Source organism: Aulonocara sp. 'chitande type north' Nkhata Bay, linkage group LG18, assembly GCF_057382095.1.
Source record: "Aulonocara sp. 'chitande type north' Nkhata Bay isolate Kocher_YH1m ecotype deep benthic linkage group LG18, A_spYH_male_GT1.1, whole genome shotgun sequence".
Taxonomy (NCBI): domain Eukaryota; kingdom Metazoa; phylum Chordata; class Actinopteri; order Cichliformes; family Cichlidae; genus Aulonocara; species Aulonocara sp. 'chitande type north' Nkhata Bay.
In genome coordinates this window covers 34,767,572-34,795,072 of record NC_141361.1, presented here as the reverse complement: position 1 = coordinate 34,795,072, position 27,501 = coordinate 34,767,572, and the positions used below count along the sequence as shown (strand labels likewise).

Sequence of the window (27,501 nt, the reverse complement as noted above, 5' to 3'; positions counted from 1 at the left end):
CTGTTGTGGTTGTTTTTGTCAAAAGGGTGAACTGCGAGCTGAAAAGCTTCAGCTGGTGTGTAAGCAGTCGTGAATAAAATGAATGTATGGATGGGTCTGCCGTGTGTTCTTTTCAGTGGTGCTGAAACCCATTATTGGGGCACGGCAGACCCAGGATTGGGCCAGCTAGGGAAGGAGCTGGCCTAAATGGACTGGTTCTTATATAGCACTTTTCTACTCTATCTACTCACTCACTCACTCACTCTCACTCTATCTACTCACTCAAAGCGCTTTACACAACTCATTCATTCACCCAATCACACCCATTCACACAAGCACTTTTCTATGTTTTTAGCGCTGTCTAACTAACATTCATACACACATTCACACTCCAATGGATGCATTGGAGAGCAACCTGGGGTTAGTATCTTGCCCAAGGATATTTGGCATGCCGACTGGAGCAGACTAGGATCCAACCACCAACCTTCCGGTTAGTAGGTCTACCACCTGAGCTTTAGCCACCCCACTGAGGGTGGTGAGCTAGCGGCTATGCAGAGGGAGCAGGCAGCGGGAAGAACTCCAGCACCGGATTGAGCACTGGATGCAGGTGATCGAGAGTCTGGCAACTCGGATCTGGTCCTCGCCGACACCACTGCCACGGCAACTGGTGTCACTCAACTGTGGGGGAGTGGCTGAGGCCCGGACTGCTCTGGCGCCAGTGCCGGTCTGCAGGGTGAGCCCAGCTAGGGCACAGCCTACCTCCGCACCTGTACCCACTCAATGGGTGAGACCGGCTGGTGCCTGGCAGGTGGATGCACCCACTCCCACTACCTGGAGGAAGGCAGCCGAGCTGGAGGTCGGGGCATGCGAGGGAGCTGCTCAGCCGGCGCCGGAGGTTGGGGACGAGGTGTGCGAGGTGTGCGAGGATCCTAAGCTGCCTGTAAGCTTTGATGTCTAAATTGCAACAGCTGTGAATAAAGATACTGAAAAGCATGCAAATGTGGACGGATCCACCGTGGTTCTGTTGTACTAATATTTAAATGTTATAATGTTATTATATTTAGTTATTATATTCTGACTGTGTAAATGAAACAGGTAAACCTCTTCGAGGGTTGGGAGAAAAGAAAGTACTGGCCAGAAGAAAGTGGTGCATCAGAACCGGTTCATGCTAGGGATTCTTCTTCCCTTGCTTAAAACTGCCTCCCAGTGGGAGATCAGTGCATCTTTGTTGTCCAGCCCAATGGGACTTGACGAAAAAGTCCTTAATGTAGCTATAGCTGTGAAGTACAGGACTGGCATATGTGGGCCCATCTTGCCTTCCAGCCAGGTGGACATGGACAATGCTAGTCAGTCCAGGAATTTTGATGCTGCTTGTGTTCCATCTACTGATGTCATGTTTCCTGAGACACTGGCTGACCAGTCCTGTCCAGTCCTGACCCATCAGGAGAGAACAAAAGTCACACTGTGTAAGAGAGCTAGATATTACTAATAATTAATGATTGAATACAAGGTGCTATATGATCACAGAGTGAAAAGATGTTAATGAAGAAATGCTCAATGCATCATGGGAAGCTTGCAGAATCCTAGGCCACTTGCAGCATAACTAAGGAAGGGTTCAGGTTCACTTGATCCAGCCCTTACTATAAGCTTTGTCTAAAAGGAAAGCTTTAAGCTTAATCTAAAGTAGAGAGGCTATCATGAAACCTTCAGGATAGGACACCTTCAGAAGTTGCAACCCTGAAACTTCTGAAGGTGTGCTGTGGAATGCTCTTTCCATGAGCATTAGATGGCCTGTTTGGGTAGGTGGTATACGTTAAAGTAACATCCACTTGGATGACAGGACCTAAGGTTTCTCATTGCCCAAAGCATTACACTGCTTCCGGCTGCTTACCTTCTTCCCATAGTAGATCCTGGTAGCAGGTGCTCCAAGGTTAAGTAACGCACATGCACACAGGCAGTTGCACTTGGGTATGCCAGTATCTTGACATTATTGCAATGTGGCTGGCTGCAATAAGGTTGTCCACTTTATCTTAAGTGAGTCATTACCTTTCTTCAGTTTTCTAATAGCCAGTCAAGTGCTAAATAATTTGATCTTGCTTCCTTTAAAGATACGCTATTGGTATCTAGTACTAGCAAAGGTACTGACAATAGATTGTGCTTCATCTTTCCAAAAATAATACTTTCTTGTTCTACTGTCCCTATATATTAAGTGTCAGAAAGAACCAATAAACACCAATAAGAACCAATGATGATGTTACAAGTTAAATTCAGAAGATGGGAGACAGAATAAATCTTATGTTGGTGTTTGGCTACTAACGGTAACTCTGTGAGTGATCACAGTCTGAAGAGCCTCAGAGGAAATCTGCAACAGTGAGCCCACCCTCCTGGCCTCGGCCTCACTGAAGAGTTGAGCCACCTCAAATGATTCACTCTGAAATGACAGGATTGGATGTATGACATTAATCTCTAATCTGTCTCTCATTCTCTCTCCTCCATGAATGCATACCTCATATGAGCTGAAGCAAATGTTGCCAAGCTGTAGGATAGAGGAGAGGATGGCCCAGACAGTGGAGACCTGCTCAGCATGGAGTCCTATGATGTCAAAGCATTGAATCAAAAGCTGAAAGTCCTGTTTGTCCTGCTTCTCCTTCAGCTCACAGGTACCACCCTTTAGGAGGACAGAGGAAAAAAGGCTAGCACATAATGATTGAAAAGATATGGAAAACTCGTGAAAAACAAAGTATTCTGTGTATACTTGGTTTAGGTAGTAATACGTCTCAGCTTCCTGCAGGTAGAGCTCTTGTTTGTCCCAGCCATTCATACCTGCCAGCAGTTCATAGAACACATGGTAATTCCTCTCCTCATTTGCCTACATGGAAAATGAGAAAACAACTAAGAATTAAAGTCATGACTTCTATGTGCTTACAAAAAAACCCCAACAACAACAACAACAAAAAAAAAAACCCAGAGTAAAACGCATTTTCACATGTTCACTTCATGTAAACAGGAAACACTGATGAAAGATAAATTATAATTTTAAATACTGAGTTAGTTAAATACTGAGAGCCAAGGCAAGATCAAAGGATGACAGACAAACAGGTGGGTGGCGCGATTGCCCTGCTGTCATCCTCCTTGGGCTCTGGGGAGGCATGTCCTGTGGGTCAGGGCTATATCTTCCCACACCCACTATTAGACATTTACATGGAGAAACCTTATGAACACAAGCGCACTCACACACACGAGTGTGCACACAGGTATACAAGCAGATACACACAGACGTCACTGTATCTTGGTCAGGTACTGGCTCTAAACATATATATACATATATATACATTTAATATTTATTATTTACTGTTTTGCATATGGTGGTTGTTACTGTGTTGTTTGTTGCTTATCTTTTTCAGCACATGGTGCAGCAGATTTTTAGTCCGTTTTCTCACTCTCTCAAACCGTCTTCTCCTCTATTTTTCTCTCCCTCTCCTTCTGTTAACTTTCTTCCCAATTTCTCTTTCACTTTTCTTTCTCTTTCCCATCCCCAGTCCTCTCTGTTCTGATAGTAATAACTTAAAATAATCCTAACAAAAGTCTAGTAAACTATGAAAACTATGTGGACCAGTATAGCAAAAGTGGTAACGGTCACTTGGGAAAGTAAGTCTGTTGGGCATTTTTCTTGGCCTTCAGACAGTAATTCTGATTTCTACACTGCCGGATAGGACAGGCAAAAGAAAGAAAGAAAGAAAAAACAGAAAAAAAGGAACACGCCTCCTAGGGTGGGGACTGACCAAGTAAGTTCCTGCGGGACTTCAAGACACAGACAGATAAACCAGTGATGGCCAACCAACTAGACAGTAATAGACAAGCAGAGGAAGACAGCCATAGTAATAGATGTAGCTGTACCAAGTGACAGGAAAATCAGGAAAAAGGAACACAGCTGGAGAAATACCAAGAAAAGAAAAGATATGAAGGGTGATCCCTGTGGTAATGTAAAGTTTCTAAAGACTCAAAATAAATACTGTCTAGTACATCTCATGCCCCGATATAAACTCAGGTATCTGTGCCTAAATAGACCCATTTCTTTTAAACTTCTGTAGCTTTACTCTAGATTTTCATAGTGTAGAATAAACAGCAGTGGGTGAGAACAAAGGTTGCTTTAATTCACATTTAAGCATGTTGAACAAGTGGTTTGATTAAGGATTCTTTAAGGAGATAATTTGTTTTTGTCCCATTACCCTTTAACATGAAAGTTAATTTATATAATGCTTCAAAATATCTGCAAATATAGTGCTCAGATTCAATTTGGCCAGAAAGAGAGGGGGACATACATCTTTAGGATTCCTTCTCTGGGAATCTTGGGAAATTTACTTCTGGCACTGGAGAAAATGTATTCCTTGTGTCATTAGAATTCTTTCTCTGGGCAGTCATAACAATTATTCAGATATTTAAGTCGGGATCAGAGTGGTTGACACACTGACCCATGGCTACTGTGACAGTTTCAATCTGATCAAAATTGTATCTCTTTGAAAAGTAACAACATACCTTAATTAATACTCTCACCTGAAAAACAACCCTGGACTTCTCAAGGAGATATTTGGAGAGTGAGGTCCCTACAACAATTCCTCTGCCAACCAAGAGGAGAGACAAATAAAACAGCTACAACCAGTCATCCCCAGGGCTAGTAACACCAGAAAAATGCAAATACACAAAGAGTTAAGTTGGGCAAACTCACTGAAGAATGTGGATGTGGAGGTACTTGCCAAAGCGGCTGGAGTTGCTGTTGAGGATTGTTTTGGCATTCCCAAAACTCTCTAGGATTGGAAAGACCTCCATGGGCTATTTAGGGAAGAGAAAGAAAATGGTAAGAAACAGACAAAAATAGCTGAAAGATGAACATACTTTGACCTACCTGTCGGAGGTTGTAATTTCTGCCCTTATACATCGAGCTGAGGTAGTGGACTATAAGTTTGGTAGCTTCAGTCTTCCCTGAACCACTTTGGCCACTACACAGAAAGGTTAGGACAAATTTACAGACAATTACATAATATGACAAAATCCTACTTTTGATGCTGAAGGAAAATCTGTAGACTATCAGCTGTTGGAACTATAAATGTCAGTATAAAACCTGAAAACATTCAATATCAGTCGAGATGCAGAATTGTAGCTGGAATGGAAGTGGATGACCTACTAACCATGACTCACACCACTACAGAGGCAGGTGTAGCTCAGGTGGCAGAGCAGGTCACCTACTAATCGGTGGTTTGATTCCTGGATTCTAGTCTGCATGCCAAATATCCTTGGGCAAGAGACTAATCCCAAGTTGCTATCCAGTACATCCAAAAAAATCTTAAAATAAAGGTCCTACAGGGTGGGCCATTTATATGGATACACCGTAATAACATGGGAATGGTTGGTGATATTAAAGTCCTGTTTGTGGCACATTAGTATATGTGAGGGGGCAAACTCCTCAAGATGGGTGGTGACCATGGTGGCCATTTAGAAGTCGGCCATCTTGGATACAACTTTTGTTTTTTCAATAGGAAGAGGGTCATGTGACACATCAGACTTATTGGTAATGTCACAAGAAAAACAATGGTGTGCTTGGTTTCAACGTAACTTTATTCGTTCATGAGTTATTTACAAGTTTCTCTTTGTTCACAGCCATTGACATGTCGAAGAGGTTAACACGTGAGGAGCGGATAGAAATTGTGTTGATATCTGGTGAACGCAGTAACCCTACGAGACCACCCATCTCCCATGCTACAGTTAGCAAACTGCTTGCTAAGTTTCGTGAAACTGGTTCAGTGTTGGATTTGCCAAAATGTGGACGCAAGAAAACTGTCACTAATGAAGAAACATCAGTGGCTGTCCTAGCTTCATTCAGCAAGAGCCCACAGAGTAGCACTCGCCGCATGTGACTGGAGAGTGGCATTAGTCGAACATCCCTTCGGCAGATATTAGCTACTCACAAATGGCAACCTTACAAACTCCAGCTACTGCAGCATCTCAACGAGGATGACCCAGATCGGTGCACAGAATTTGCAGAATGGCAAAACAAAAATTGGAACAGGACTATGTGTTAACAAACCTCTCTGCATTGAATCATATCTGTTATTAACCTCTGTCTCTCTTCCACAGCATGTCTTTATCCTGTCTTCCTTCTCTCACCCCAACCGGTCGCAGCAGATGGCCGCCCCTCCCTGAGCCTGGTTCTGCCGGAGGTTTCTTCCTGTTAAAAGGGAGCTTTTCCTTCCCACTGTCGCCAAAGTGCTTGCTCATAGGGGGTCATATGATTGTTGGGTTTTTCTCTGTATCTATGAAGCGCCTTGAGGCGACTTTTGTTGTGATTTGGTGCTATATAAATAAAATTGAATTGAATTGAATTGAATTGAATTGAATTGACCCTCAGTTCACGCAGAAGATTTTGTTCAGTGATAAGGCAAACTTTTATGTGAATGGTGAAGTTAACAAACAAAACCACCGCTATTGGTCTGACACTAACCCACATTGGATGGATCCCTCCAAGACTGTTGGAACAACAAAAGTGATGGTTTGGTGTGGTATATGGGGTACAACAGTGGGTCAATTCTTCATCAATGGGAACCTCAAGGCCACTGGATATTTGAAATTGCTACATGATGATGTGTTTCCCTCTTTATGCACTGAAGCTGGCACGTTCCCTGAGTTTTTCCAGCAAGATGGTGCACCACCACATTATGGGTGCCAGGTCCGAGCATTCCTAGATGAACAGTTTCCTGGAAAGTGGATTGGTCGTCGTGGGCCAGTTGAATGGCCCACAAGGTCTCCCGATCTGACCCCCTTAGACTTTTATCTTTGGGGTCATCTGAAGGCAATAGACTACTTGCACTAGGGCATGTGACGTATTTCCGTTTCCAAATAGTACCGCTTGTGCGTTTCCGGTACGTTTGCTTATCTATCGGTAGCTATGCTAATGTCGCTTCAGAATGAGTATAAAAAGGAAAGTATTTAAAACAGAACATTTTCAAAAACAGGAGAAGAAATACTCCGAGCATTGCTGTGTCCCACTTTGTTCAGCTTCAGCCAAATTTAACGGCATACTAAGTTTTCATGCCTTTCCGACCCATTCCGACTTGAGAAGACAATGGCTGGTAAACATACGCCGGGATCATTTCACGATCACCTCTCACACCAGGGTCTGCTGCAGACACTTTGCCAGTGATCAACTCATAGAGCCAACAACCCTCGATGGTCGAAGGAGGCTTATTAAAGGTGCTGTACCAACACTTTTTGAGTGGAATGGCTATAAAGTTGAACCACCGCGGCGTAGTGTTTGGGAGAGAACGGAGCGACGCCCTGAACTAGTTCCTCCTGACGATCAAGAAGAGCAAAGTCTTACAAGAGATCATGACTACTGCTCAGTCCCTGAGCCGTCTGCATTGGACATATCTGCATCAGCTGCAGAAGACCTGTCCAAAGACGTGGAGACTCTGAGGAAGGAAATACAGGAGTTACGTGTCCAGCGAGAATTTGGGTTACAGCGTTTTGCTGGCTCCGACACTGACATCCGATTCTATACCAGGTACATCTAAGTTCTATTCAAGCTAACTGTTTAAAATATACCAAGGTCACCATCAGTTAAATTTCGAAAGTTTTTCCAGTCTTAATGAAAACAAAATAGAAATTTACTTTTTCTCTGCTGATTGTATGTTTTATGTAGATGCTTTAGTATTTAAACGATATCCTAATGCTACAGGTAAAATACAACACCAAATACTCTTAATCAGACTATTTTATACAGCATACCATTAGCATATTTGTCACAGTTCACATTATTTTTATGTCAGTGTGTAATGTTAATTAATGATTGACACGATGTATGGCTCTCTCGTGAATAGATTTCCAAGCTATGATCATTTGATGGCATTCTGGGTTTTGATTGAGCCTTGCATCTATAAAATGATCCGGGTTTCAAGAGCCAAGTCAGCTGCCAATCGGAACGAAGAAGTGTTGACACCTGCACGCACATCAACAGTAGGTTATGGGTTTGTTGGTAGTTAGAACTAGAGGTGTAATGTTATTGTATTTATGTACAATAACATTACATTATGTACATTATGACTCAGTATCCTTTACATACATACACCTGTGCACTACAGCACCTCATTGTTTACCCCATGGTACAGTATGGTATGCCTAACCATTACAAAACATTTAGCCAAGAAAAGAATAATTTTACTAGTTCATAGCTTAAGGAGTAACATTTTCCCTTTTGTTTTCACCTTCCAGAGGCAGCTGCTACAGCCAATTGACGAGTTTTTTCTTTTCCTGGTTTTCCTGTCAGTTGGTTTGAAGGAGAGGGACCTGGCACACCGATTTAACATACACCAGTCCACAGTGAGCCGCATTATTGCAACATGGACAAATTTTCTTGCCACTGCACTGGGGTCTCAGTGCATCTGGCTTACACGTGAAGAAGTGCAAGCTTACCTCCCTGAGGAATTCAAAGATTTCTCAGACACCCAGATGATCCTTGACTGTACAGAGCTGAGGTGTCAGACACCATCCTCACCACTTCTCCAAAGTGAAATGTACTCTTTGTACAAATCCCACTGTACGATGAAAGCCCTGGTTGGCATAGCTCCACATGGTCCAGTGACATTCATCTCTAATCTGTATGCTGGTTCGGTTAGTGACAAGGAACTATTCAAACAATCAGGCATTGCTGAGAAGTTGACTGAAGACATGGCAGTGATGGTAGATAAGGGCTTCCTAATCACTGATTGTTGTAAATGCAAAGTGTACTGCCCACCTTTTCTATCTAAGCAGAAGCAGATGCCAGCATACCAGGTTAAGGAGACGCAGGCCATAGCCAGACTCAGGGTACATGTGGAGCGAGTCATTAGGAGGATCAAACAGAACAAACTTTTTGATAGCATCATTACCATGTCACATGTTTATAATATCAACCAACTGTTTGCAGTGGCATGTATGCTGTCAAATTACCAGAACACAGCATTAGTTAAAAAATGGGTTAAGTGAGACAAGATGGATTTTTCCCAAGACACCAGTGCCAGTACAAGTAACTTATGGAAAATGACCTGCAGCTGAGGCCACTACAGTTGAATTTCTTCCTTCTCAGCTGACAATACTTGATTACAGAACTGGTACTTGAGTGCTGATAGTTGAGTTTCAGTTATTGATAATTCAAATTCATTGCAAATGTTTAATGTTAATAATACTGTTTAATTATATTACTATATTACTATTCAGATTCAACAAAACTGTTTATCAAAATTATAAAGTAAATCACTAAATCGTTTTAAAATCACAAGTGACATTGAGCTTTTGGAACATCAAAAATACCATTTATCATTTTCTACAGTTCAGTTGTGTTATTGTCTAAATGTATATCAGTATGCTAGGCATGGAGTTTTAAATACTTACCATGTAAATAAGTTCTGCACAAATTCAACGTTTTAATGTGTGTTTTTAAAAATTAAATTGATGCCATTGCTTAAATAACAGTTTATTGATGTCACATAAAAGTAACATGTAACAACAAAAGAATTCATGAAATATATTGAAAATAAAACATCAGATATTTTGTTCCAGCCAGCCTGAAGGATCTGTTTTTCTTTTTGCTATGTTTTTACTGTTCATTTTTTCAAACACAGGTATCTTGGCATATATATGTAAAAAAAAGAAATAGTCTGCCTTTTCTCTGATTGCATTGTGCACATCTGTATCCATGTATATTCTTTGCACTAGGTAGTCCTCTTGTGCCCACACAACAAAGTCACACCACTGCATCCCACTGATGGGCAGTTGTCCTTGCACTTGCCAGTAATATGCGTGGCTCTTTTTTAGTTTAGGGGCACCACGTTCCATCTGCACATATTTGCAGTCAATAAAGTTTTGTACATTGGGACATTTGAATTCGACGAAGCCAAACTGGGGGTATTCATTGGGGTCAAAAACAACACCATCAGGAGATGCAGCAAGCAATGGGGTGAATGACCAGACCACAGGGTGAGTAGTTAACATTCATTAGCCTACTATACTCTGCTGCTATTGCAGGCTCCATCTCAGTTCCTCTCCTCATGTCTGCTGTCTGCCTTGTTCCCTTCAATATACGCTCTGCTAGTGACTCGGCCGAGCTCTGGCCTCTGACGTGACACACCTCCCGAAACCTAGAGGCAGTCACTCTGGGCCTGCGGAGCTGATGCCACTCAGACGAAGAGCTTTGCTCACGTGTAGCTTCCTCTATTTTGTGAGCCATTTCCAGAGTTACAGACAAGCTTTTCAGATGCAGAAGCTCTTCTTCTGAGCACACAAACACACAATCTGATGGCAAGATGTCATACCCCTCCAGAGGCAAGTGGGGTATGACATCGCGGTGGTGGTGCATCGCAGTGTAGTGTGATGTACCGGGTTGTCAAAACCGGCTGCTGATATGACAGAACACTGCCCTCCTGCACCAGCCCAAAGGCACTTTCCACAAGGGGCTTGTCAGGTCTCATGTTCATTGTGGTCACAAGTGGCCTGTCCTCAATATTAAATTTTGCATATGCCTCCGTTATTCTGAACAAGCAGGGATCTGGTAACGGACCCACCATGCCTCTGTAGAAGCCACTGCTAAAGAAAACCTCAATGACAATAATGTAAGGGAGAAGGTTGTTATACTGAACAACAACTAAACTAAAAACTAAAAGGTGTAAAACAGTGGTGCATAAGTTAGAGACTGGGATGTATATGTACATGACTGAGTTAGCAGTCTTCAGAAAGTGTAATGTTGTATGTAAATTAATACCTATTCTGACACATGTATGTATGAAAAAAAATAGCAACATACATTTGTAACACGTGAAACCAAATTTTACAAATGTAATTACCGTACTCCAGTCTGCGCCATCCTATTTGGTACTGGCTTAGTGAAGATCATGGAGTTGATGGGTCCTGGCTTCACACCCTAACAGAAGACACATTTACTATGGATGGTGTTGCTGTTCATATGTAAACATGGACTAATTCAAAAACTTTAACCTCATTTAAATTACCACTGTCCGTGGCTTGTGCCATTGCTGTTCAGATTCCGTGCAGCTATGCACAGGGGGGACAACCGGCACTCTGAGTTGTGAGTAGTGTGCTGTTTGGAAGAGCAGTGCCACTGTGTGATTGCACATAACAGCGCCTGCCACACAGGAGCACTGGCTATGTGTCAGTATCACCGGCGATGAATCCAGAAGCTTAATCTAAGAAGAAAGAACGAAAATTAAAAATGTAACATCTTCATGGAAGAGCCGAACAGGAACATAGTTCAGTGTTATGGTTACGCACCCTCCTGAATGCTTAGTGTTTCCTTCTCTCCCTATTAAAACAACTTAACCATGCTTGATAACTGTAATAACTTAGATTGTGTATATTTGCAGTATTAACTTGTTGTCAAATGTTTCTGATCACCCAAACACACGTTGATTTAACTATCTGACTAGTCAAATTAGGAGTGATAAAGCAGGGAGACAAGGAAAACATTCAAGTTGATGGGCCTTTAGGAATGAACTTAACTAATGCTTAAATGAACTGAACCCCACTGAACGGGGATTAACAACTTTACACAGCTTCCTGCCTACACTTAGTCTGTGTGGTGCCTCACTCTTCCTCATCGACCTGTAGCACAGGGCTCTCACACCGACCTCCCCTGACAACCTGTCTTTATTGGACACTGAATAAAGATACAAGTACCATTAGCATTATTTCTGTATTACTCATTTCAGCATGTCTTAAACATATATATTTTACACTTAGCAAGAGTAGCATTAGGTAGTTAACTACCTCCATAGTTAGCCAACTACCTAACGCCATTATAACAGTGTCTAACTACAAAAGTGACATTAGTTAAGAAAACCTCAAATATAGTTTAGGACGACATAAAACACCGTTTAAGAAAACATGTAATGTAGAGAACTGACATCAAATGAAGGACATAGCAGAGTAACGTAGTGTTTGCATTTGACGTTAGCTAGCGTTTCTTTGTCGGTTAATTTACGTTTTCTTACCTTCGTAGTTGTGTATATATGATGCAGCATATAACTTAAATCCTTTATCTAATTTGCTGGCGGGGGTAGTCGTCACTCTGCAAATCCGATGAACATCGGTGATGTTCAATTTTGGGAGCTCTTGTAGGCAGCGAGTGTAGAACGTCGCCATGGTTTAACCGCACCGGAAGCACTGGGGCAGGACTACATAGAACGCGGAAGTGTTAGTGCAAGTAGTCCATTGTCTATGGTGTGAAGGTACGAGATGTGCAGCACCTGAAACTACGGATACTGGATGCCTGTGCTGGCATTTCTCCTGCGGTGTTGCTATCAGTGTGTGAAGAGTTGGAGAAGAGGGTTGCATTGACAATCCAACACAATGGGCAGCACATTGGACACATTTTCTAAGTGGTCAGAAACTTGTAAATAACTCATGAAAGAATAAAGTTACACTGAAACCAAGCACACCGTTGTTTTTCTTGTGACATTACCAATAAGTTTGATGTGTTACATGACCCTCTACCTATTGAAAAAACAAAAGTTGTATCCAAGATGGACTTCTGTGCTAATCACAGTTTGGCCATAACGAACACCCTGTTCGAACATAAGAGTGTCCATAAGTGCACGTGGCACCAGGACGCTCTAGGCCGTAGGTCGATGATCGATTTTGTAATCGTATCACCAGACCTGCGACCATATGTTCTGGACACTCGGGTAAAGAGAGGGGCTGAGCTGTCAACTGATCACCACCTGGTGGTGAGTTGGATCAGGTGGCGGGAGAGGACGCTGGACAGACCTGGTGCACCTAAACGGGTAGTGAGGGTGTGCTGGGAACGTCTAGTAGTAGTTTTAATGACCCCAAACACACCACCAGGCTGTGTAAGGGTGGTCTGACTAAGAAGGAGAATGATGGAGTACTGTGCCAGGTGGCCTGGCCTCCACAGTAACCTGAGATGGACCGCAGAGTGAAGACAAAAGAGCCAACAAGTGCTCAGCATCTCTGGGAACTCCTTCAAGACTGTCTACCTGAGGGCACGAGTCAGAACAGGCCGTGGATGGAGTGTGAGGTGTGCCTGATAATGGTTTTTTTCCCTTGATGAGGAGAGTTGTTTGGCCAGTCCCTCAATATATAGCAGCATGACCCTAATAGTCCGCTCAGCGAACCTCACCACTCTTCTCAGCCCCTTTTTGTCTGAAGCACTGCTGTTCTTGTGCCAGAGAGAGACTGCTTGACAGCCTCTGTTGAAGCTGGTGAAAACGTCTAGACTCAGATGCGGCCTCTTCAGCCTCCTCAAAAAGCTGTTGGTTGGCTTTCTTGACCAGGGAGGAAGTGTGCTGGGATTCCCAGGAATTTCCAGTGCTGCAGGCTCTCTACTGCAGTGCTGTTGATGTAGAGTGCTGTGAACGTGGGTCACTTCTTCCTTAAGTTGATCACCTTGGCGTTATCCACATTCAGGAGCAAGTTGTTGGTACACCACTCCATGAAAAGCTCCACTGCTTCCTTATAGTAGGTCTCATTGTCGTCCTTGATGAGACCCACCACTGTTGTGTCGTATGCATACTTAATGATATGTCGTATGCATATCATTAAGTATGTTACAAATCATATTATTAAGTAATGATATGATTTGTACCAAATTTTGCACAACAGTCCTGCATCACATTGAAACAGCTTTAGTGAAATTTACAAATGATCTTCTTATGCTCTATAACAGCAGACTCATCTCTTTGGTTGTTGCTTGTTTTGCTAGACCTCAGTCCAGTGTTCAGTACTGTTGATCATAATATTTTATTACAGCGATTAGAACATGCTGTAGATATTAACCCTTTAAGACCGACCATAGAACCAAGTCCGCCAGAGCTTATATTATATTTTTACATGGTGTGATGCCATTTTTGGGAGCATTTCAAGTTGCTATACATCAATACAACAATTATAGCCCAGATTTTAATAATATGTATTCATTAAGTGCATAGTAATTACATAAATTGCAAAAACGTGCAATAAACTACAAAAAAATTGAAAATCGTTTTTGCTTTTTTAGCATATGTTTCTAGTTAGAGAAATTTAAGAGGCTTATCCCTCAAAACTGTAAATACAAAAAAGTTGCACAATATAGTTTCCTACCACAGGAAATTTATTTTGAGTATCTTCATAGTTTTATTTTTGAAATACACCAATTTTTATATGCTGCAGGAAAAACGAAAATAAATATTATACTGCAAATTTGCAAAAAAGCAGCATATGCATCAAAAGAAACTATTTCCAGCAGTGCAATATGAGTCCTAAGCATCCCAGAAACAACACAGAAAGTCATAAAGTCAAACCTAACTTTTAAAAACACCAGTATAGGCCCTGAGGCCCTGATGGTAAAAAAAAAAAAAAACTACATTTCCGCAAAAATGACGTCACTTCCGGTTTCGGGCAGGTCATGGCGGACATGCAAAAGTTCGCGCTGAGGTCTATTCCAACGTAGGAAGTGTTATGAACAGCTGATCAGATATGCAAAGCATGTTTCTGGAATATTATGTTTTTGTTGCTGAAAGTGCTTTTTATGCAGTTTTTGCAAAGCTATATGTGGAAGTAAACCGTGACCTAGGACAAGCTGATGGCATAAGGTACAACTCCTCCGGTTTCATATGCAAAAAAAAATTATTGCGCTAGCTTACGTGGTTGCAGAGCTACCGGGATTTAAAAATAGTTACGCAAAACAGAGCGTGCCCGCTCCGATCGGCTTTAAAGGGTTAAAGGTACTGCCCTGCAGTGGTTTGAGTCATATCTATCAAATATACTCTAATTTGTTCATGTAAATGGAGAGTCCTCTTCACACATTAAGGTTAATTATGGAGTTCCAGAGGGTTAGAACACATAGCATACATTTTCCTCCTTTGGTCAGCTTATTATCCCAGCGTGGTATCTGATAGCGGATTCTTCATGGTTCCCATTTGCCCGTGGGGTTCCAGCTCCCAGTACCTGGGATTCCCAAGTATGTGTAGCTGTCCTCAATGTCTGCAATGTTACCCTCTGGTAGTGGAATCCGCTCCATTCTTACTACCTCCCCTCTCTTTGTTACCATCTGACTACACTTCTGAAGTCAGAATGACTTTCCAAAATCATTTCTGTAGACCATAGTGGTGTGGTTCAGTGAGTTTATGTCTAGTTCACTCCTGGCATACAGGTTTATGTTATCCATGTCAAGGAGGTGGCTAACGATTGCTCCATTCCATAGTTGCTATCTGTAGCCAGTCTTATTTACGATGTTGGTCCCTTCTGGCGATCCTTGGGGATGAAGCCTGTCAGACCTTCAGTGCTACTAGTTGTTTCACCGTTGGTGTAGATGTTGAATATCAAGCAGCCCATAGGTCCCACATCTTCTTCATGTAACCCCTGGGATTACTTATACAGATATATTATATATTATAGTATATATATTTTTTGAAAATTCCCCTCTCTCCCCTGCAGGCGGTCTTTATCCTTCAAGCTTGGGTCCTCCACCAGAGGACTGGGAGCTTGAGGTCCCTGCACAGTATCTTTGCTATATATACATATACATACATACATATACACACAGTGTGTTATGTGTGTGAATGACCCAAGTGAAACTGGTATTTTTGTCAATACCTTATCATGATGCACTGTTCCTGTGTGGAGGTCTGAGAAAAGCTGAAGGCTGCGTCAGCTATGGCATAAACATGCCTGAAGCAGAGAAAAATAAAACATCCAAAACATTTTTTAGGAGGACAGAAGTTTACTGCAGTATGAGGAGTATTTGCTTGGTGTGGGCTATGGAGCTTGGAAAGAAAGCAACTAGAATTCTTTAAGTTTTGCAAAAACATTTCTCGTCTCTCTCTCCAAGAGGCTTCTTCCATTCTAAACTCAAATAGTAGAGAGTTCCAGATATTTAACCCTAGTGGGGGTTGTCACTTAAAAAGGTTGTTGACCCATCATAATTACTCATCACGAGAGCCAAGGTGTGAAAAGAGCCATTGGTCATTACTACCAAAGCTTTTGTTAGAAACCACTGTGAGTGGTTTGATGCAAGATCTGAGTGGGGTTTCAAGTTCCTGGGAAGGGAACTCAACACTGCATTGTAGGTGGCTAACAGTTGGTGCTGCAAGCTACCCTGTCTATTTAGTGATGGTTGTTCACAGTGGACATCTCAAACTATTTGTATTCTCAGTCCAAATGTGAACACTGGCATCTTCAAAAGAGTAACCTTTATCCTTTAGGTAAAGATGTACAGCTGAGTCTTGTACGGTAGAGGTGTCTCTTCCATGTTATGCAATCCATTTACTGAATGGCTATTTGGTTTTTTTCAATGTTGCTTTTTTCCAAGCTCCTTAGATGCCCTGGATGACTGAGAACCTACACAAATATATTGCTTACGGTGGATTTCTCTGCTGCTCTTTCCCCTGGTATTTCTGTCTCAGCTCCTCTGTGTAAATGTTAAGCGGCTTGAAGGGGTTCACGGACAATAACATGTTTCCAATGTAAGTCTGCAAAAAAAAAAGAAGGACAAAAACTAAATTACAGACATTTACAATTATTTTTAAGAGAAAAAACAATTTCATATAATTAGGCTTGCAGGTATTACTAAATGTTTAGAAAAATTAAGAATTAAAGCACTGAAAGATTCCAAGATAAGCTAATGGCTGCTTACTAACAAACTCCAGGTGGGCTGTCATGTGCCTTTTAATAAGGAGAAGCTTCCATCTGGCCACTCTACCATACAGGCCTGATTGGTGGAGTCCTAAAGAAATGTTTGTCTTTCTGGAAGTTTCTGGAAGCAAAGCTGGAGCTCTGTCAGAGTGACAATTGGGTTCTTGTTCACCTTCCTGACTAAGGCTCTTCTTCTATGCATGGATGATAGATCATGAATGTGCTCCCTGGGACCTTCAATGCTTCAAGAAATTTCTCCTGACCGTTCCCCAAATCTATGCCTCGATACAATGCTGTCTTGGAAAGCTCAGAATGTACTTGGAGTTGATGGCTCGGTTTGTGACATACACTGTCACCTATGGGACCTTATAAAGATAGGTGTTTGCCTTTCCAGATCACGTCCAGTCAACTGAAGTTGCAACAGATGGACTCCAATCAAGTTATAGAAACATCTGTCAGATTATCAGCAGAAACAGGAAGCCCCTGAGCTCAATTTTGAGTTCCTCATTTTGAATACTTATATATAGGGATGGGTACCGGTATCCAGTGCCATTATGGCACCGGTTCTGACATAAACGGTAGTAACCAGACCGAAAAGCAGCGCACATTTCGGTGCTTTATTTCGGTGCTTTTTTTTCCTGAGATGTCATGCACTTTACATTCTAGCCAATCATTTTACGTTTCTGAGGATAGTAGGCGGGTCCAGGTACGTACGTTCTTTTAGAGCAGAGCTACAGATTAAAAATGCCCAAGGCGAAGCAGTCAAAAGTCTGGCTGTACTTCACAGCAAAATATGCAAACTCAGCAACCTGCAACAAGTGCTTTAAGCTGATACTGTGATACTGTCAAAGGAGGTAACACCTCAAATCCCATGAAACACCTGGCGACGCATAGCGTTTTTTTTTAAAGCTGAGAAATGCGCCGTATTTGATAGCTTGCTGCGAGACCTCACACCGTGCACATCTACTGCGGGTGTGGTGCCTGTTATCAGACCCGGAGTTAGCAACATCCCCCAAAAACCCGAAGAGGAGAGTCCTGGCCCCTAGCCCTGCCAGTGTAGCAGAAATGATGAGGATGATGATGCAGCAGCAGCCGTTCTTCTCTGAGTGAGTAGCTTAATGTTGTTCCAGTGTAATTTACGCTGAGTAGGCTAACCACGTTATTACATTAATGCACATAAGGTGAACTAGCAAACATCATCATAGCTACATGCGGCTGTCTTCTTGTTTGATGGCAGATACTCCCTTCACCCTGGCCAAAAAGGCTAAAATGACCAAAGCAAAAGTGGAAAACAGTTAAACATGAGAGGTTTTTGGACAAAGTTTGTGTTTTTTCCATTGATTAAGCACTGCTTCCAGCCAAGAGTGATGCCGTAAAAAAGGCTAACATTGTTATCTTTTTACAAAAAAACAGCTGAACATGAGAGGTTTTTGGACCAATTTTGTGTTCTCCATTCTTTAAGCACCTGTTTGAGCATCGTTTAAGCACCAGCACCATTTCAAAAGTACCGGTTTGGCACCGATATCGGATAAAACCTAAACGATACCCATCCCTACTTATATATAATAATTCCCCGCTCTCCTCTGTGGGCGGTCAATCCTTCAAGCTCGGGTCCTCTACCAGAGGCCTGGGAGCTTGAGGGTCCTGCGCAGTATCTTAGCTGTTCCTAGGACTGCGCTCTTCTGGACAGAGATCTCTGATGTTGTTCCCGGGATCTGCTGGAGCCACTCGCTTAGCTTGGGAGTCACTGCACCTAGTGCTCCAATTACCACTGGGACCACCATCACCTTCACCCTCCACATCTTTTCAAGCTCTTCTCTGAGCCCTTGGTATTTCTCCAGCTTCTCGTGTTCCTTCTTCTTGATGTTGCTGTCATTCGGAACCGCTGCATCGATCACTATGGCCGTCTTCTTCTATTTGTCTACCACCACTATGTCCGGTTGGTTAGCCACCACCATTTTGTCCGTCTGTATCTATGCACTATGTGATCCAATTACCACTGGGACCACTGTTACTGTCACCCTCCACATCTTCTCGAGCTTTTCTGACAGCCCTTGGTAATTTTCAAGCTTCTAATGAAGCTCAGGTGTGTCTCATCTACTAGCAGCTGGTTCATTTGTGCTGCCAGATGCTCATGGAAAGTGGTCAGCAGTGACTCATGTCAAAACCTGACAACTCTTCATAGTGGAGACCCTTTCTTGGTTGTCCACCACTGTGTTTACTGGAGCCTGTTCAGGGAGGTTGCTGTGGTCTGCTCTTTAATCGACTATTAGACTTGTAGTCAAGACCGCCCAAACCAAGACCAAGACAATACCAAGACCAAGACAGACAGACCGAGTCAAGACCAAGACAAAGTCAAGATGAGACCAAGACCGAGACCGAGGCAAAAAAGTCTTTAAACTGCAGCCAGATGCTGCTTCGTTTACGAGTGTCAGGCATATTTATGTGTTTTTGCGATGCACTCGCACAGCCCTCCTCACCGCTGTCTCACTCACTTACTGAGAGGACAGACGCACGCTCCACTTGACTGTCACGTCCCTCACCCTCTCTGTTTTTCACATAATGATATTATCCTATATCCTCGCATGTGATTGGCCACAATATGGAGGGATTGGAGCATAGCTGAGCCACTGTGTGAGAGCTGAGCAGCGAAAGGAAATTAAGTGAGGAGACGGCTCTCGCTCAATGGGAGTCGACTCTTCTGATTCACTACAAAGCACTCTCTAAGCACGGCTCTTACCCATATGGAAAAGAAATAGTAAAAACTTATATGACTTAACTCATGAAAGTGGCCACTTTCATGAGTAAATCATATAAGGCTTACATGATTTACTCATGAAAGTGGCCACTTTCACATTACTTTCATATATTGTTTTAGTAAGTATCCAAAACATACAAGTTTCATTATATAATTCTTCAAGGGATCTTATATCTGTTTTTACTCTTGTATGCTTTTCATACAAGTTTCACACAAGACAGATACAAACCTTATAAGTTTTATATATATCTTTTCCATATGGGTAGAGCTGATGCTTTTGCACATGACACATTATCGAACGTTACGCTGTGTGTCATGGATACTGTTGACTCCAAATCTCCTGACCACTATGACCACTAAAAAGTTGGATCTGTTCATCTGGATGTAGCATTTTCAGTGGGAGAAACGTTGCATCACTCATCCAAGTGACTTCTTCAGTCTCAGGTTTCCCCACCCTTATAAACAGTACATTTGCAAGATGACTGAAACTAGCACCGCTGTTGAACAATGGGCTGTGAGGTTAGTTCCTTGATCATTAATATGCAAACTGTCATGACCACTAATCAATGACCAACGAAACATTTCTCCCACTGAAAACGCTAAGTCCAGATGAATACAATCAACTTTTGGGGATTTCCTTACCTGGATGATTCAGTATGCATCAGGACAGTATAGTTAATTAATTGCAAATGCAAACTGTGTGAGCTTGGGTGTAGCCAGAAGCCACTCCATTGACCAAAAGAACAAGCTTACACATACAAGCAGCAGAAATTAGCCTTTCGCTTAGAGATAGGCTGAGGAGTTCGGCCATCCACCCTTCGGAGAAAGCTAATGTCCACCTCTTGTATGACCACTGTTCTGTTCACTATTCTGTTCATGATTTCAATGGACAGAATTTCTAGACTCAGCCAAGTGGAGGAAGGCTTCCACTTGGGTGGTGTCAGAATTTCATCTCTACTTTTTGCAGATGATGTAGTTCTGTTGGCTTCATCCGGTGATGGCCTCCAGGTCATACTGGAGCAGTTTGCAACCGAATGTGAAGTAGCAGGAATGAAAATCAGCATCTCCAAATCTCAGGCCCTAGTCCTCAACCGGAAAATAATGGAGTACCCACTTTGGGTCCGTGATAAGTTCCTGACCCAAGTGGAGGAGTTAAGTATATATAAGTATATATAAGTCTTTGGGTATCAAAGATACAGACCACAAAATGATGACGATATGTTACTTTTACTCAGGAACTCACAAACCTCGCTTATAAAGACAATCACACTTATAGATAAGCTCTCAAATAAACAGTCCTGCATCTGAATTGGAATTTTCAAAACACCACCACCACTCCACTTCAGTCAGGTAACATTAGATATCTAGGTATAATTTTTTCCACCAAGCACTCAGACCTGGTATGGTTGAATCAGATTCCCTTATTAAAAACCGTAGAGGATGAGCTCATACATTGGAGAACTCATGCAAAGAGTTGCCACCAGTAAAATGATGATTCTAGCAAAAATAAACTACTTATTTTCTACATTCACACAAGCTTTAACTGCTTTCTAGCTAACATTCACACACATTAATACTCCAATGGATGCATCAGAGAGCAACTTGGGGTTAGTATGTAACAAGGATATTTGGTGTAGAAAAGTGGTAGTTGGAACTACATTACTCAGGAGCCTCTGGGCAGTCTGACTTTGTTCCTGGGCTAACAATATAGGAGAGAGCTGCTGGGAAGGAAATCAAATAGCCCATCCTGTATTTGTTGTGGATGGTGTGCGTCACATAAACGTGAGTTAATCTTCCAGGTTTAAGATGTTTTACCATGTTACTTGTGTGTACTGGCATTAGTTACCTTTAGCATATGTGCTAGTTAGCACCATCCTGTGTACATCACCCATAAAACCAGGTGATTCGCAAGCCTTTAAAGCTTTTTCCCTGTTAGTTGCCAGTCCAGTGAGGATGCTTACCATGATGGACGGGGTGGCAGAGAGTGAACTCCACTGTGGATCCCACGTAGAACAATTACTTACCAAACTTCCTCTGAGTTATCGGGATAACTTTGCAGACTACTGCCTTAGCCGAGGGACCCTACGGTCTAGATCAAATCGCACTTATACCCTCTTCCACCTAGCAGAGTGGTTGGAGTGCCCAAGACCCAAGCCATGCAGGTCTCCCGACGGGCCATGGAGCTGTATGCCTCAGAGAAGCCATGGTTGGAGGGGAAAGTCAGTAGGCACTTGGAAACCAAACAGAAACCCAAGTTTGCCTCTGTTTATTATGGACCTCAACCCACAGCCACAAAACCACCTGCTGTGGCCCATCCAGGTTCAAAGGCTGTTGCAATGCAGAAGAAAAGAGAACATTTCAAGCCTTACTGCCCTTTCTGTGAAAGGACAGAGCATTACTTGAGGGGATGTAATGAACTCTCCAGGCTAGATGTGGCTGTTGTTGTGGACTGGATCAAAGATAAGAATAAATGTTGGAGGTGTGGCCAGAACCATTCTGCTGACAACTGCACACTCAAGAAACCCTGTAGCACTTGTGGTGAGCAACACCTCCTTCTATTAAATGGCCTCGCCAAGGCTAAAGAACAGAATCCCAGTATCCTGACCATGTGTATGGTGGCTGTGGCTCAGGTGGTACAGTAGATCAGCTACTGACTGGAAGGTTGGTGGTTCGATCCTTGGCTTCCCCAGTCTGCATGCCAAATATCCTTGGGCAAGAAACTAACCCCACGTTGCCCTCCGATGCGTTCATCGGAGTGTGAATGTGTGTGAATGTTGGTTAGTTTGCACTTGAGTTTAGAAGTGCTTGTATGAGTGGGTGTGAATGGGTGAATGAGGCATGTTGGGACTCTCCCTGTGCTTTGGGAGAGTAGAAAAGCGCTATGTAAGAATCAGTCCATTTACCATGTGCACTGCATCCAGTGTCATCTATCTTGACCATCCCAGTCACTCTGGTAGAGTGATGTTGAAGGTGGTAAGAGTCCAACTCCATCATGGACACCTTTGCTGTGCTGGATGACGGTTCAGAGAGAACCATAATATTGCCTGCTGCTGTGAAGTTCCACGGCCTTGCCCAGACAGACGAAGCTCTGGCCCTGCGAACCATCAGACAGGATGTCCTGCAGCTGCATGGGTGAAGCATATCATTGGAGGTATCCACTAAAACTAAGCCAAAGGTGAGGCATCAAATACCGAATGCATTCACAGCAGAATAACTGGCTCTGGAGCAATCCTGCCCAGTGGAAACACTCAAAAAGAAGTAGAGTCAACTACAAAGACTTCCCCTCAAAGGTTTCAGTCGGGTGAAAGCTATGATCCTGATTGGATCAGATCACCTGCATCTTATCACTCCTGTATGCGCGGTGATCCGTGGCCCTTCTGGAGGGCCAGTACCTGTCTGTACTGAGCTGGGATGGGCACTGCAGGGACCTGCCAAAAGTCTTCCACATCCAGCGGCTGGACAGGCATGCTTGCAATCGTTGTTCATCCCACAGACACCAGAGCTCTACAAAGATGTTGAGAGGCTGTGGCAGACTGACATCCTGCCGTTTAGAAATGAAAAGGAAGTCATCAGGTCAATGGAGGACCAGCAGGCAATAGATATCCTTGAATCAAGGACAGTCCGGGTACAGGTAGAGGGGGTCGAACGATATGCTACTCCCTTGCTTCGCCGCAAAGAGTTTCCTCAGGTGAAGGCACCTCTAGAGGCTGTCATGGCTCTTCTGAGAGCCAGTGAGCGTCGACTACGCAAGGATCACAGCAGAGTGCAGACATACAACCAGGAGATCAAGAAACTGGAGAAGGCTGGTTATGAGGTAAAGTTGACTCCGGAGGAGGTAAATGGTTCCACTGAATTCTGGTACATTCCACACCATCTTGTGCATCACAACAACAAAGCCCGCCTAGGCTTCAACTGCTTCTTCCTGTACCAGCAAACTGCCCTTAATGACCTCTTTCTGCCAGGGCCCACGCGTAGCCCTTCACTCCTTGTCGTGTTAATCTGATTTCGCCAGCATCCTGATGCATAAGCTGTGATATAAAGGTCATGTTTCATCAGGTATGCCTGCTTCCTGAAGATCAGCCTCTGCTTCGCTTTCTTTGCAATGTGTACAAGGTGCTTGTCAGCCAATATGACCCTCTAGGGTTTATCATTCCCTATACCACTAGAGGGAAGATTCTTGAACAGTCTATGTGGCAAAAGGAGATGGGCTGGGATGAACCTGTCACCGGTGTCCTTCGTGCCGCATTACCTTACCAAGGTATTATGTGCCACTTGCTACAGTGTCTCCAAGTTGCACCTTTGAGCTGCACGTGTTCTGTGATACCTCAGAGAAAGTGTATGGATCTGTAGCTTATCTAAGGACCACAGATTGCCACAGACATGTCAGCACTTCATTCCTGATGGCCAGATCCTGAGTCGCTCCTCGGAAGAGATTGTCCATGCCTCGTCTCAAACTCAGTGCTGCTCTCACTGGAGTGCAGCTTCAAACCGAACTTACCCTACCACTGCAAAATACCATCTTGTGGACTGACTCTACTACTGTGCTGAGTTGGTTGCAGTCTGATTCCTGCTGGTACAAGGTCTTTGTTGGGACTCAAATTGCTGAAATCCAGGAGCTCACCAGTTCTCACCAGTGGAGGTATGTCACTTCACCCGGCTGATGACATCACAAGGGGGAAGAAACTCTGTAGTCTTTCATCAGGCAGTCGTTAAGCTCAGGGCCCCCAGTTCTTGCAACAAAGTTCGGCGCACTGGCCCTCCCAACCTACTGGTAGGGCTGAGACTACAGATGAGCTACACAAGGGGATGCTATGTGGGCTTGTCACAGTGGCAAAGTCTACTACTCCAGACCCTGGCAACTTCACATCTTGGGAGGAGCTTGTGAAAGCCACTTACCATGGTCGTCACGGGGCGGCTTCTCCTCCAATGACCGCCACTGATCATGTGGAAGCAGAGAAAGCCATCTTAAAGTCAGCTCAATATGACAGTTTTCCTGAGGATGTGATGGCCCTGATGAAGGGAAGAACTCTGGCCCCAAATAGTCAACTTTGTGCACTCTGCCCTGAGTATGATCTGGTGTTACGGCCCTAGCAGGGCATCCTCCTAAAGGTGCCTGTGTGGGCGTGTCCCACCACCTCTTCTGCCTGAGGTGCCACCTTTCCCTGTAACACAGCTGACTCACATCAGTAATTAAAAGTATTTAAGCCCAGGGAAAGGTGAGCTCTGGGCCAGAGTGCCATTTTGTGTGGTGTTTGCAGCTAGTGAGCTGTGTGTGTTTTGTGGTGTTTGCAGCTAGTGAGCTGTGTGTGTTTTGTGGTCATTGCAGCTAGTGAGCTGTCTGTGTTTTGTGGTCATTGCAGCTAGTGAGCTGTGTTTGTGGTTTCCAGCTAGTGAGCTGCGCTTTCCTTTTGACTTTGCTTTATTGACCAACGCCTGAGTTTTGTTTGTTTTTCTTAAATGGTGATAGCGGCTTGTCCGTCTCTCTTAGTTGAGCTACTTTAATAAAACTCTTTAATTTAACCCTTTTGCCTCCTTGACTCCTTTTTCTGACCTGGACACCTTTTGTTACTTCCCCCTCACCGCCTAGACCCCTCAGGGGAACGTAACATCTGGTTACTGGCCTGATAAGGGTTGGAGGGCACCTGAGATGTGCTGAAGGTCTGGACACCATACACCCTATTGGGCTACCTCCAGAACACCCGGTAACTAAGCTCCTTGTCCAATACTTCGACACAATTCTGTTTCATCCCGGTCCAGAGCATGTCTTTGCAGAGATACAGCGCACTTATTGGATCATCAGAGGTTGACAAGTAATCCGGAGACATCAAAGACAATGTGTAGAGTGCCAGAAATGGCGGGGGAGGCCTGTTCCCACCAAAATGGCTGATTTGCCCACAGTGAGACTCCGGATCCACAAACCTGCTTTTTGGTCAACTGGAGTCGATTGCTTTGGTACCTACACCATCAAGATATCCGGAGGCAGGAGAAGCACTGGGGCATCATCTTCAAGTGCCTAACCACCCAATGTGTACACCTGGTTTTGCTGCCAAGTCTGGACTCAGACGCTTTCCACATGGCCGTGCGAAGATTTGTCTCCCATCGGGGTACACCATTCGAGATATGGTCGGATCATGACACTAATTTCCGAGGTGGGGCTCGAGAGTTAGAGGAAGTTTTCTCTATAATGACGCCCATTCTTCAGGGACAGCTGGCAAAGCAGAGGATAACCTTTCATTATAATCCACCGCATGCACCCCATTTTGGAAGAGCCTGGGAAAGGGAGATAAGGTCAGTTAAGGCTGCATTCCAGGTCATCCTGAAGGATCAGAGTGTGACAGAAGAAGTCCTCCGCACGGCTCTCATTGAAGTATAAGGGATCCTTAATGTGAAACCTCTTGGTTAAGCATCTTCGGATAGTACTAATCCTGACCCCATTACCCCAAATCTCCTGCTCATAGGGCAGCTGGATGCTTCACTGCCGCAGGTGGTTTACGGACCAGGCCTATATAATGTAGATAAATTACTCACTCGTGAGAAGTCACCCCTGAGAACTCAAAACTAAAAGTCATAATGTGGATGGTATTTGTAAAGTTGTTAGTGATGTACATTAGAAATTGTAAATGGTAAAAAATTACTATTAAATTTATGAACATTACTTTTGATCGCTATTGTGAAACAGAAACTAATATTTACAGTAATTGTTGTTTTGGAATGAAGGGTTTTAACCATAACCACACCAACATTTGGTAATCATTAGGAAAAACACAATTTACAATTTGTTGTTATCGTTATCATATTTAAAACTATAATACATAATACAAAATAGATGATATATTTTTTTATTCCACAAAGTAATGACATAATTTTTTTATTGAAAGCTTGTTCTGATGTGCAGTTTAAAATGCTGATTATATATAATAAATTACGACCTTTTTTCATATGAACTGAGTAAGAAAGACTCAAAATCGTTTAAACTTACATAAATCCAGTCACGATGAAACCTCTTCTTCAAATTCAGAAGCACAGAACTCTCACACACCTCTCTATAACCGTTAGACAGAAAGGTTGAAACTATGCACAATTTAAAATATAAAGAGTGCGTGCGTGAGTGTGTGTGTCTGTGTCTGTACTCACTCCAGTTGGGACAGATCGTCCACCTCATCCACCTCTATAGCACTCTGGCTGCCGGGGATCATCACCTGTAAAAGCAGACAGCTCAACCCCCCACCTCATCTCCACAGGCATCTTGCAGTCTGGCTAACATTGAATGAAGCTTGTCAGAAAGGGCAAGGATCTGCTCTAGAGGCCTTGATGGTTTAAAGCAGTAGTCCCCAAACTTTTTTTGCTGGGCCCCCCTTTGTTTTACAAACCCCCACCCCTGCGCGTGCACAAACACATCCTCCAACCACACACCCATATTTTGCTCCATTGCGGTTTATTTCACACCTCAAACATGTAGTAAACAATTAAGCAAATAGTAAACTGCAATAAATTACAGGTAGTAATAAAATAAACTACTTACTCTTTTACGCTACGTCCACACCTACACGGGTATTTTTGAAAACGCAGTTGTTTCGTCTACACGTAAACAGCGTTTTGAATCACCGAAAACTGAGATTTTTTTTAAAACTCCTTTTTTGCGTTTACGTGTGGACGAGGAATACAGAGTTCATCATGCAACGTCAAAGGTATGTGCCTTTTTTCACGTCACGCTGTGCGCCACGTTATTGTTTACATGAGATTAATTGCAGAATAGCAGATAGAGACCAAATACTGTTAATCTGACTGTGTGCAGGTTTTACACGCTTACATTTTCACACGCAGTTACTGTCCCTCCATTTACAAAGGCAGAGGTGTCACGGTGTGATTATTTTACGTGTAGTTGTTTTTTTCCTGTGTAATATTCAACATTGCTATCAATACATTTTTCAAAAAATGCCTCTCTGTGCAAAATAGGTTTAAAAACATAAACAACTGTGGGAGACTGTTTGTCCGTGATTTGAACTGGGGAAAAATCGTGGCAAGATCAACCTGATATTATTTATATCCCGCTGTATACAGAGCTAACATCTCCAAAATGTCAGGAGTAGTTA

General features: G+C 43.2%; 2 protein-coding genes and 1 pseudogene across 2 annotated transcripts in view; 1 reads left to right on the top strand and 2 right to left on the bottom strand.

Annotated features, from left to right (window-relative positions):
• Positions 1-27,501, bottom strand: part of myo15b (myosin XVB) — a 126,743-nt gene that overhangs the window by 98,999 nt on the left and 243 nt on the right. The window contains exons 2-10 of the mRNA XM_086273304.1: positions 26,543-26,607; positions 26,388-26,451; positions 16,378-16,487; positions 15,613-15,687; positions 4,883-4,976; positions 4,706-4,809; positions 4,534-4,597; positions 2,486-2,848; positions 2,297-2,410 (exon numbers count right to left, since the gene is read on the bottom strand). Of these exons, the coding sequence (XP_086129430.1) occupies positions 2,297-2,410; positions 2,486-2,848; positions 4,534-4,597; positions 4,706-4,809; positions 4,883-4,976; positions 15,613-15,687; positions 16,378-16,487; positions 26,388-26,451; positions 26,543-26,607 (1,053 nt within the window). The remainder of the gene's footprint in view (positions 1-2,296; positions 2,411-2,485; positions 2,849-4,533; positions 4,598-4,705; positions 4,810-4,882; positions 4,977-15,612; positions 15,688-16,377; positions 16,488-26,387; positions 26,452-26,542; positions 26,608-27,501) is intronic.
• LOC147309072 (uncharacterized) lies at positions 6,831-9,257 on the top strand. The gene is made up of 3 exons (XM_086271534.1): positions 6,831-7,534; positions 7,851-7,986; positions 8,242-9,257. Exons 1-3 carry the CDS (start codon positions 6,939-6,941, stop codon positions 8,992-8,994), a joined length of 1,485 nt encoding a protein of 494 aa, XP_086127660.1. The 5' UTR covers positions 6,831-6,938; the 3' UTR covers positions 8,995-9,257.
• Positions 9,847-12,226, bottom strand: LOC147309071 (uncharacterized; annotated as a pseudogene).